This window comes from Oreochromis niloticus, linkage group LG16, assembly GCF_001858045.2.
Source record: "Oreochromis niloticus isolate F11D_XX linkage group LG16, O_niloticus_UMD_NMBU, whole genome shotgun sequence".
In the NCBI taxonomy this organism is placed as follows: Eukaryota; Metazoa; Chordata; class Actinopteri; order Cichliformes; family Cichlidae; genus Oreochromis; species Oreochromis niloticus.
Window position 1 is genome coordinate 10,702,917 of NC_031987.2, and position 12,112 is coordinate 10,715,028.

At 39.2% G+C, this 12,112-nt stretch overlaps 3 protein-coding genes across 3 annotated transcripts; 2 read left to right on the forward strand and 1 right to left on the reverse strand.

Annotated features, from left to right (window-relative positions):
• The first annotated feature begins 1,066 nt into the window (after positions 1-1,066).
• Positions 1,067-3,020, forward strand: LOC100701638 (olfactory receptor 142). The gene has a single exon (XM_005451992.4). It carries the CDS (start codon positions 1,142-1,144, stop codon positions 2,075-2,077), a length of 936 nt encoding a protein of 311 aa, XP_005452049.3. The 5' UTR covers positions 1,067-1,141; the 3' UTR covers positions 2,078-3,020.
• Positions 3,021-4,422: 1,402 nt separating this feature from the next.
• LOC102082496 (GTPase IMAP family member 8) lies at positions 4,423-9,708 on the forward strand. Its single transcript, XM_005451989.4, has 5 exons — positions 4,423-4,610; positions 4,870-5,586; positions 7,029-8,369; positions 8,455-8,516; positions 9,188-9,708. The coding sequence occupies exons 1-5, from the start codon at positions 4,571-4,573 to the stop codon at positions 9,377-9,379; spliced, it is 2,352 nt and encodes a 783-aa protein (XP_005452046.2). The 5' UTR covers positions 4,423-4,570; the 3' UTR covers positions 9,380-9,708.
• Positions 9,709-10,332: 624 nt separating this feature from the next.
• Positions 10,333-11,474, reverse strand: LOC100703067 (olfactory receptor 6N1-like). Its single transcript, XM_003445397.3, has one exon. The coding sequence runs from the start codon at positions 11,333-11,335 to the stop codon at positions 10,406-10,408; it is 930 nt and encodes a 309-aa protein (XP_003445445.1). The 5' UTR covers positions 11,336-11,474; the 3' UTR covers positions 10,333-10,405.
• Positions 11,475-12,112: the final 638 nt, after the last annotated feature.

Here is a 12,112-nt window from a genome sequence, read left to right on the forward strand (position 1 = left end):
TGCAATACACTAATCAACTACCCACCTCAATATTACAAATACGACTGTTTTTATTATTTAACCTGTCACTTTTAAAGATAAACCCTCAAATAACTTTGTAGGTCCTCTCAGATCAACTCATTTGTTGATGTGTCAAGCATCTCAGTCAGATTCAGGTCAGGACTTCAAGTGGGACATTCCAATTTCAACATTTTGTTTATCTTAAGCCATTCGGAGGTAAACTTGCTGGTGTGTTTTGGATTATTGTCTTGCTTTGGTAGACAGCAGAATTCATTGTTCAGTTTACCTTCATTTAGGTCCTGAGGCAGCAAAACAGCCCCAGACCATCACACTACCACCACCATATTTTACTGTTGGTATGATGGTCTTTTTCTGGATGTAATCGGACATGCACCCTCCAAAAAGTTCAGCTTCTGCCCCATCAGTCCACAAAGTTATTTTTCTAAAAGTCTTGGGGATCATCAAGATGTTTTCTGGCAAAACTGAGACAAGCCTTCATTTTCCTTTTGCTCAACAGTGGTTTTCATCTTGGAACACATTTTTGCCCAAACTCTTTCTTACTGACATTAACTGAAGCAAGTGAGGCCTGCAGTTCCTTGGATGTTGTTCTTGGGTCTTTTGCGGTCTTCGCTGCGCCCTTGGGGTAATTTTGGTCAACTGGCCACTCCTTGAAAGGTTCACGACCGTCTCAAGTTTTTCGTCATTTGTGGACATTTTTGGCTTCTGGCAAAAGTATTTCTTTAATAATTTCAGTTTTGAGTTTGAATAAATAAATTTTTATTTTTATTAGCATGGAAACATAGAAAATGAAACTTTCATGTTTATAATTTTGTAAATATTGGTAGGTTTTATCTGAAGCTGTCAATCAGTTCCGATGTTGTTGTGAAACTTCTTAAAGCGAATCCAATTACATGGGAAAATATAAACAGCAAAGAGAAGGAAAACTTTCACTAGTCCCCCCCCCCCCACCCCCACCCCCACCCCAACCAACGGACATTGAATTCCCAGCTGTGTGTTTTTTGTTGTTGAGCCAAAGGCAATAATTAACAGGAGGCGTAGAGGAAGAGCAGATATTGTTAGGGGTGTAGATACAGCAGCTCTGTGCTCTGTACACTCACATGTTGTTACACTAAGAAGGTAGATGTGTTCTCTGATCATGGATAATGTGTCTAATGTAAGAAGTTTCATTCTGTCAGGATTTAATGAGACAATGAATTTCAGAGTACCCCTCTTCACATTCACTTTACTGTATTACTGCATGATTTTATTTATCAATATCTCTCTTGTGCTGCTTATTTTCTTGGATGAAAACCTGCATGAACCTATGTACATTTTACTAAGTAGCTTTTGCATTAACGCAATTTATGGGACCACAGGTTTCTACCCAAAATTCCTTTCAGATTTACTGTCGTCTTCTCAGAGAATCTCATATGAAGGGTGCCTTTTACAAGCTTTTGTCATATATTCATTTGTCTGCTGTGATTTGTCCATTTTAGCTGTCATGGCCTTTGACAGGTATCTGGCTATATGTCGACCTCTGCACTACCACTCTTTTATGACTAACAGGAGGCTCTCACAGCTGGTATGTTTCTCCTGGCTAACACCTTTATGTATTTTTGCCATCAATGTCCTGCTAACATCAAGACTGAAGTTATGTGGTATAAACATTCGGAGAGTCTTATGTGTAAACTGGTTAATTGTTAAACTTGCTTGTCCTGAAGCTGAAACCTTTACAAACAACATCACAGCATATGCAACAGTTATCATTTATGTGTCTCATGGTTTTTTTATAATGTGGACTTACACACATCTCATTAAAACATGTGCGAGGTCCAGAGAGGACAGAGAAAAGTTTATGCAGACCTGCCTGCCCCACCTGACCTCTTTGATCACATTTATAGTTGTGATGGGTTTTCAGTCGATATATGTGCAATTTGAGTACACCGGTTTTTCTGAAAGTCTCAAAAACTTCATTACAGTTGAAATTCTCATCATCCCACCTTTTATGAACCCTCTCATGTATGGATTCAAACTCACCAAAATACGAAACAGAATCATGACTTTACTTAAATCTTAAAAGAACCTAACTTACATCAAACTTAGTTTACTTAAAAACAAGAAAGAAAGAAAGTAAAATGCAGTAAAGAATGCACCATGTGAGCTACTCTGTTATAGATGACTTATAAGGACAAGTCTTACTATGTTTTACTGTTTTTGACAAAGATCAATTGATAATGTTCCATGTTCTGTTTTCTCAGGAAATGTGACATTGAGTTTTGTATTTTTAGTTTTAGTTTTTGTTTTCTACTTTTTACTTCTTTTTTTTTTTTAAATTTATGCACTTTGTAGATAAATGGTAATAGATAAATAAATAAAACAGTGTCTGTGGTTAATATTTGCTCCATGTTTCAGTCAGCAAAGCCTATGGCTCATCCCAGAGCAATAGTAAGCACTGACATGCTCTTATAGATCATTATCATGCTAAAAGATCATCTCTTGTCACTTAAATACATTTTTTCACAGAATTTTTAAAAAGTGCATCCAAAATTCTTTGCACATTTAAAAAAATGTATTATGCTATTATTAACTATTGATCCATTTTAAATTATACAGCATGGAATCCAGTCCCTTGCAACCCTGAACTAGATAGGCCAGTGGACTGATAGATGAGCCTTCATTTATTTTTCATCTTTAATCCTGTCTGTCTTATTATTTGAGTTTAAGGTGTAATTGTGTCTGACTCTAATTGTCACATTCATTACGATGTAAATTTGTGTTGCTGTTTACAGTAGAGTGGTAGGAAGTACAATGCTGTTCAAATCAAAGTAATTTTAGCTGATAATGTTGTTTAGAGTCATAATTATTGTGTTTTCTGTGGTTCGAATATTAGTTCATTCAAATCTTTGGGTACTTCTGTAGCCTTGTTACATTGTACACTTATAACAAAAATCTAATCAGTTAAACCTTACATTGGGTGTGGTCTAATCAATTTGTTATGCACTTTAAATTGAATATTTGAAACAAACAATAAAAAAAAAAAAAAAAACTATGATAACACTTATACTTGCATTTATATGTGTGTTTTTCAGGTTTACTGAAAAACAGAATGGAGCTTAAGAGTAAAACCAAAAGTGAGGGTCCACTGGCAAAACTATGCATTTTCTGGACACTAATCTCATGAACTACAATAGCTAACTGTTGTTTAGTAGCTTATGTTAAAAATATTGTTGCAGCCTAATAATCATGTTTTTCATGGCCCTGTGGTCTCTCAGCCTCAGACACATCACATACCAATGAAACATCTCAGTAAGACGAACTAGTTAAAATGAAAATTTTGGCTTTGACTTTTATCAAACAATGCTGCATAAAGTTTCAAGCTGCTCCTGATGTGGTTGCTTGGCAGCTTGTGTAAGCTAACTTTTAACATCCACTTACTTTTTGCCTTAGTGGTCTTCTAATGACAAGGTAGGCCAGACAGAGAGAGAGAGAGAAAGAGAGAGCGAGAGAGAGGATTGGCTAAGGCGTAAGGTCTCAGAAGATGAGGGAGAGGGAAAAAGTGAAGTACTCTTGTCTAATCTACTCAGTGCAATATACAGCAAACATAAATGGAAAGCAGTGAATAGCAGAAGATGTAAGTAGACGACAGTTAAACTGTTGGAGAACACTGACACTCTGCGTCAAGACAAAATTCACGTTTCTTAGTTTAGAACAAAATCTTAACTAGAGTGCCAAAATGATTCACCCTGGTCCTAACAGCATTGTCGTGAATATCAGGGCGGGCTGGGTCAGAAGAGCTGATCCACTCAATCATCAGTAAAGCAAAGGTAATAAAACAAGGTTTATCTGGTGTTTACTCAGGAAGCAAGGGTGTTTAATGGATTTTAACAGTTTTAGATTTCAGATTTGAAAATGAATTGACCCGAAAACATACAAGGAGACACTACAATACTGCCCTTTACCAAGTTTCAATTAAACACTCTATTTAATGTATTGATTTTGCTAAATTACAGCAATGATTATCTCACAGTAATCAATCAAATGCTAGAATATGCTTCGGTAAACATTAGATTACTGGAATTGCTCACATATTGGCTTTTGTATGCAATATATTATGTATACAGGACCTTGGGATTCTGCAGACATGTACATATAAAGTACATATAAAGTACATATACAGACCTCTGTGCATACACAGACTTCTTAAAAAGAGTTCTTCCCTCAGTAGTTTGGACCTTTTTTGGAGGACTGACAGCATGTTTAACTTACTACTGTGTAAGAACACAGAAACGATCCTCAAATACACTCACTGAACTTAGGCCTTGGCTTCCTTGGCTCCTTGATGTAATTATACTCTTACAGAAATGTTACCTGTGTGAGCTAATTAGATGATATCTTCCAGTAGCAGAGTGGTACAGGCTGGACTTTGACCTTTCATCAGACAGAGAGCTGAGTCAAACATTAAAGCTCAGGCTGACACTGGGACTGGACGATGTTTTTCCACTTCACTTTGTTTTTGGGAAAACAGGGTTTTTAACTGTAGTGAATCATCTTTAAAGTGATATTTTAAAAGATGGATGACAAAGTTTTAATGGCTCACAGACACCATAAAGGTATGTTCCCGACTTATACTTTTATATAAGTCTTAAATGTGTCTATACAACATTTGCGAGGCTGATTGATTTTAGTATATTAAATCCAATTAGTTCTATTTTTTATTCTGTAAATATTCCATTGCAGTTAAGAGAATTTCAGCATTTTGCGTAGCTCAGAGGGAAGTTGTGAAACCACTGGGAGGGCATCGTCTCACATCAGCTGCTTGCATGCCAGAGTTGTGGTAATTCAGTGACATGTTGTCCTCTCTGCTGGCAGAGAACAAACACATTCTCCAGGAGCTCAGGATTGTGCTCTTGGGACACGACTGGCTGGAGAAGAGTTTGACAGGAAACACTATCCTCGGCCGTCAGATGTTTGACACCAGCAGAGACGTGAAGATGTGTGTTAAGAGACAAACTATTCTTGACAATGGACTTAAAGTGGTTGTGGTCAGTACCCCTGAAAGATGGATTCACTATTCTGTCCAAGACCCCGGCCTGGTAAATATGAACACAGCAGCCTGCGTGGCCATGTGTCCACCGGGACCTCATGTTTTCCTCATGGTTATACCGATCAGCTCGCACAGAGGTCGGGAATGGACAGTAGAGGGACCTCTGGAGCAGTTAAATGACACCCTGTGGAGGAACACAATAGTGATATTCACGAGATATGAGCGGCTGAGAGGGATGTCTGTGGAGAGTTACATTGCAAAATACGAGTTTCTGAAAACCCTTTTGGACAAATGCATGTATAGATACCACCTTTTAGATACAAGCACTTGGGGAGAAGATGATCCCACTCAGGTTAAAGAACTTTTGGAGAAGATTGATGCAGTGGTTGAAGAAAACATAAAAGCAGGAGGAGTTGGTTATGTGACTAGAAATGACGAACTGACCAGGATAACAGAGAGCCAAAGGAAAAAAGTGGTGGAGAGGGCGACTTTAAGGCGAATGAATGTGCAAATGGTCAAAAGAACCCTCAGATTTCTACTTGGTAAGCATCACTTTATGCACCTATCATATTTTTTTCCAAGACATAATAATATTTGACCTTTCCCCCACCTACAGGACAGTTTAAAGGGACCAAAACAAAATGTGAAAAAAAGTAGAAAAAAGAAAAAGAAATAAAAATGATTAAAATTATACCCCCATCCCAGGCCCATAACTGCCATCTTCACCACCTGAGAGGCATAATGTAATTAGTGGAAAGGGAAAAAAATACAATCATTAGCACTCAGAGATTCAGTGATATTTATTTACACATATCAACACTTGCATTCAACAGACTAATCATCCACCCACCACAAACTGTGATGTTATTACTTGTGAAGCTCAGAAAATTAGACCAGGTACAGTCATTTTTATAATATTACAATATTAATGTTTGTAATATGATAAATTACCTGGACTAATTTCTCCTTGGCCCAAGGAGCCTCCTTGGCTGTGTTATCGGTGCATGTGTGAGTTCAGGGTGGTTATGGCTTTGGGGAAGAAACTGTTTTTGAGTCTGTGGGTTTTTGTGCTGATGCACCTGTAGCACTTCCCTGAGGGAAGCAGGCTGAACATGTTGAAACCAGGGTGGGAGCTGTCCTTGATGATGTTTGCTGCTCTGCTGAGGCAGCGGGAGGAATAAATGTCCATCAGGGAGGGGAGAGGGCAGCCGATGATCTTTTGTGCTGTCTTGACCACACTCTGAAGCCTCACTCTAGCCGCCTTGGTGCAGCTGCCGTACCATACTGTGATGCAGTAGGTTAGCAGGCTCTCAATGGATGAGTGGTAGAAGGTCAGCAGCAGGTTGGAGTTCAGCTTGTACTTCCTGAGGACTTTCAGGAAGTGCAACCGCTGTTGGGCCTTCTTGACGAATGCTGAGATGTTGTCTGTCCAGGAGATGTCAGCAGAGATGAGGACACCAAGGAACCGGAAGGTGTGGACCCTCTCCACACACTCCCCGTTGATGTAAAGGGGGGCTAAGTCAGTGCTGTGTCTCCTGAAGTCAACAATGAGCTCTTTGGTTTTCTTAGTGCCAGGTTGTTTTCTGAACACCATGCTGCCAGCTTCAGGACTTCCTCTCTGTAGGTTGCCTCGTCTCCCTTTGAGATGAGTCCGACTACCGTGGTGTCATCAGCAAACTTGATGATGAGATTGTTGTTGTGGGTTGAACTGCAGTTGTGGGTGTAGAGAGAATACAGGAGGGGGCTCAGCACACAGCCCTGTGGGGAGCCGGTGCTCAGTGTGCGAGTGGAGGAGAGATGAGGGCCGAGTCTTACAGTCTGGGGCCGGTTTGTGAGAAAGTCTTTTATCCAGGCACATGTGAGAGGAGGGAGGCCAAGAGTGACCAGTTTGGTGATGAGGATGTCCGGGATGATTGTATTAAATTATAAATATAAATTTGCAAAGCTAACATCATTACCTAAATCTTGCATTTCTGCAATACAGGAGAATTTCCTCAAATTTCAGCACTTCGAATTCTGCTGGTGGGACCGAAGCAGGCTGGGAAGAGCTCAGCTGGAAACACTCTTCTTGGTGGTGAAGTCTTTGCTGTGGGACAGTCAACATCACAGGTCACTGAGAGGGAGGGTGGTGCTGGCAAACCGCGAATAACTGTTGTGGACACTCCAGGATGGCATGGACGATACTGTTCCAAGGACACTCCATGGGAAGTACAGGATCTAATTACTAGCGGTGCATCCCCGTGGGCTCCTACTCCTCATGCTGTCCTGGTGGTTATACGTGCCGATGAGTCCTTCACTGAAACTGACAGAATTAGAGTGGAGGAACACTTAAGCTTGCTTGGTCTCTGGGTGTGGATGCGAAGTATTGTGTTGTTCACATGGGGAGACAAACTGGGAGTCACTCCCATTGAGGAGCACATTGAAAGATGGCCAGCTCTGCAGCAGCTTGTGGACAAATGTGGAAACAGATATCATGTTTTTGATAACTTAAACAGGGTCAGAGACATCCAGGTTAGAGCACTATTGGAGAAGATTGAGGAGACAGTGGTGGAGAATGATGCCAGATATTTGGTACAGAGTTTCATGAATCTCCAGGAAAGCAACAAAAAGCTGGAAAAGAGCTCCAAAAAGACTGCGAGGCAACTTAAGAAGGTTAAAGCAGAGAATAATGTCCTGAGAAAAACAGTTGAGGAGGGAGAAAGAACAGTAGAAGATATGATCAAGATCGCTAAAGAGAAAGATGGACAGGTTCAGGCTTTGAAGGTGACAACAGAAGATGAGAAGAAGTGGTTAAAGACACATTATGAAGAAAAGATAAGCATTCTAAACACTGAAAACACTCAACTCAAGAAGGACATAATGGAAAAAGACAGGGTGATAAAAGAGCTGAGTGTAGTGAAAAGACATTTCATAAAGTCTACAAAGCAAAGGAGTGGAGGGGACAAAGAGCAGCCTGAGGAAAAGATGAAGGAGCAAGAGCAAGAAATTGCAGGCTTAAAGAAAATGTGTGTAAAGAAAGAAAAAGACATGGAGCAAATGCTGATGGATCACAGGCAAGAAGTGATGGAGCTCAAAGAGATGACTGAACAGCTGAAAAAAGAAAATGAAGATGCAAAGAAAATATTGAAAGTGATGATCAGTAGGATGCAGAGGCACTTCAAAGAGACGGAAACTGTCGGGACAAATAAGATGAACACTGTGCACTTTAATAAAGGTGATCATGGCAAAACTGTGACAGACCTAAAGTCTCTGGAGGAATTTAGCAGAAGACCAAAATGGGCATTCACAATACCTTCAAATCATCATCGACATGTCATCAACCACCGTGAGTATGAGAAAGTGATCCTGAGTGTGGTTACAGGATGATGAGTATACTCTGTAAGACCGATGTTGAAATGTCACTCATTAAGTTCCAGAAGCAGAGCAGAAGAGCCTGGACGTGCCGGACGGCGGTGCCAATGTCCAGCACAAGGTGAGTAAAAATGGAGTTGAGAGGCCAGTCCGACCATGATGAACACACAAAACGCTCTAGATAAGACTAAGTGCTGAAAAAGTTTCTTCTATGTGAACTCAAAGGTCTTTACAGCTTGTCTAAAATAGATTCTTAGTTTTTCATGTATGCGGTGCAATAGAAAATCTCAGCCTCATTTATATCCATAACACATCAGTTTGATTTATTTATTTGTGCATCATTTGAAGCATCAGAGTGGAACATGTATGACAATTCTTTGGAATCACGATAAGGATTAATTCACTGTGTCTCCCTAATTTAATGGCAATCAACCAGAAGTAAATTATGTAAATATTACACGCTGGGTTGAGGTATCTGACTCCACTAATTTCACTATTTCACTAAATTCACATCACTTACTTGAAAAAGTTATTTAAAGTTTCAGGAATATTATACAGATCCAGAATTTTTCTCAGATGCACTCTCATCAGGATTTTTTAGATTAGCTGTTTTTCCATTTTTCCATTTTCCCAAACTACTGCCCAAATCCATTTAAGTGTGTTTACTCCAATGCTACAACTTACTTATTTGTGCAAAAATAAAGTATGCTAACATACTGTACTGGAATACAACACACAGTGTATTAAATAACTGAAAGATGGCCTAGTACAGTCCTTTATTTCTTCCTACAGAAAGAGTCTGCAAACCCAGCGAGCAGACATGAAGCAGGCTTGACTTCATCATGGCTCAGAGCTGGAGGCGCAGCTCTCGGAGCAGCAGCAGGAGCCTTTGTGGCCTCATCCAGGGTGGGCACAGGGATGAATGCCAGGTCAGCTGGCTGGGCTGCAGCTGGGGCTCTCCTGGGCAGCTTATTGGTCCAATAAATTAGATCCCTGGAGGACCTGATTCCAGAGACCTGAGATCTATTATATGACTATGTTTAGTGTACAGGCTCAATATGGTCTTGGCTTCTACTGCTTTTGTGTTCTGTACTTGAAACTCAGTAACCCAAAGTGTATGTATTTGATTTTTTTAATACCACAATGGAAATAATGTCAGCTGTACACTTTTATCTGCTAAATGTTAACAACAACTGAGTAACTAGATGCAAAATTATACTCACATCACAACAGTTTTTGTGCTTTATTTCGGCTTTGAATCACTGGTAGTTTGAATATATGTCCTCTGTACGGAAATAGCTGGTAAAATAAAAAATAGCTGGTAAAATAAAAAAACACTAGAGAAGTATAATATACATACATACATCTTGTAAATAAGATTCACACAGGTTTTTTATGCCATCTAGACTATTATCTTTTCATTATTATTTTTATTATTATCTTTTTGTTATTTACACAATCAGAGGTGTTGTCATAATAACATTATAATATTAGAAACTCGTTCAGGTGTTTATGAAGTTGTTTGGTATCGTGTGGGGGTTCGTGCTTCTAATAAGGAAACTTGATCTTTGACACATGCCTGACAAAAATCCTATTGATGGAAAAAATGTTTTTCCAAGAACATTTTAAAATAAAATAGTAAAATAGTTCCTCAAACCCTTTTCCTTTCTATTTATGCTATGACACAAAAAAAACGTCAGTTAAAGACAGTTGTTTTTTAATTCTCCTACATTCCACATGTGTGTTTGTGTGTCTATTTTCAATTTGCTTTACATAAAGCTGCAGAAAAACAACTTGTACTTCATATAACAACAAATAATTTCAATAAAAATGAATAAAAGTTAAAAATGAGCTGAAACAAATCCCCATTATTTTCCTGGATAAATGATGGGGCTCAGGGATGTATCCCTGACAAAATACTGAAACATGAAGTTGCACCCTGTTTTCTCACTGTCTATGGACAAAGAAATAATGAGAAAAACATTGAGTGATTAAACTTTATTAAAGTGGTTATTTTTGTTTACGGTAAACAAAACTCAGAATTTTATTTCGTATTTTGGTGAGTTTAAATCCATAAATGAGGGGATTCATAACTGGAGGGATGACGAGAAATTCAATAGCGATGAAGTTTTGGAGGCTTTGGGGTAAATCTGCAGAGCCAAATCGCATGTACATCAAATCAAAAACTATTACAATCAAAAATGTGATCAAAGAAGTCAGATGGGGCACACAGGTCTGCATAAACTTCGCCCTGTCCTCTTTGGACCTTACAGATGTTTTAATAAGATGCATGTATGTCCACATTATGAAAAACCCATGTGACATATAAATGATAATTGTTGCATATGAAACAACACTATTTAAAAGGGTGTCTGTGTCAGAGCACGCAAGTTTAACAATTACCCAGTTCACACAAAAGACCTTCTCAACTTTTGATCTGCATAAGGTCAGTCTTGATGTTAGCAGAATACTGATGGAGATAATGCATAAAGGAGTTAGCCAGGAGAAACACATTAGCTGCGAGAGCCTCCTCTTAGTCATGAAAGAGTGGTAGTGCAGAGGTCGACATATAGCCAAATACCTGTCAAAGGCCATGACAGCTAAAATGGACAAATCACAGCAAGCAAATGAGTACATGATCAAAGCTTGTAAAAGGCACCCTTCATATGAGATTTCTTGAGAAGACGAAAGCAGATCTAACAGGAATTTTGGGTAGAAACCTGTGGTCCCATAAAGTGCATTAATGCAGAAACTGCTCAGTAAAATGTACATAGGTTCATGCAGGTTTTCATCCAAGACAATGATCACAACGAGAGACATATTGATTAATATGATCATACAGTAATACATTAACGTGAGTGAGAAGATGGTAAGTCTGATATTCATTGTCTCATTAAATCCAGAGAGAGTGAAAATTCTCACAACAGAAACATTATCCATAATCAAAGAGCAATACTCACAATTTCAAATGTTCAGATTATACCTGTCGAGTGTTCAAAATGCAGAGTGAGCAGCTACACTGTGCTGTGTATTCTCACTCCGCTCTCATTCAGCATCGTCTATTAATAAACGCTTTGATGATGACAGCATGACAGCTGGGAATTCAAACTCAGATTGGCGGTCCTCTAACAACTCGTTTCTTTAGGTATAAAAAATTTGCATTCAGTTTCAATAATTGAGTGTTTTTGATATTGGGACACTTTAAGAATTCGTGAATTGTTAACTTGTTAAGTTATATTTTTTCCAACTATGAATTATTTTGTCATTTGTAAAAATTATATTCTGTTAACTCTAGATGTCTGGCCTGCAGTGTTTTATAAATTAGATTTTTGCAGTGTACAGTAGTGGTGCAACGGATCACGGTTGATCCGTAATCCGAACCGATCCCACTCCACGGTTCGGGACGCACGTGATCCGAAGATTCGAAAAAGAAGGAAAAAAAGTATGTGTATGGTGCGCGTGGTCAGTCTGTCAAGTTATGGCCAGCGCTAGCGGTCCAAGTGGAGGAGCAGAGGACTTTGCGGCATTTAAGCAGCCCTTTGCTCCCCAATCCAACCGGGCTAAAGCTATTACAAAAGCTACTGGGGTGTTTAGCTGCAGATGGGAGGCCGTATTCCCTTGTGCAAAACAAGGGGTTTAAACTATGATGAACGTGCTTGAGCCACGCTATGATATCCCGTTGCGCGTCCACTTCAGTCACAAGATCGTACCCAGGCA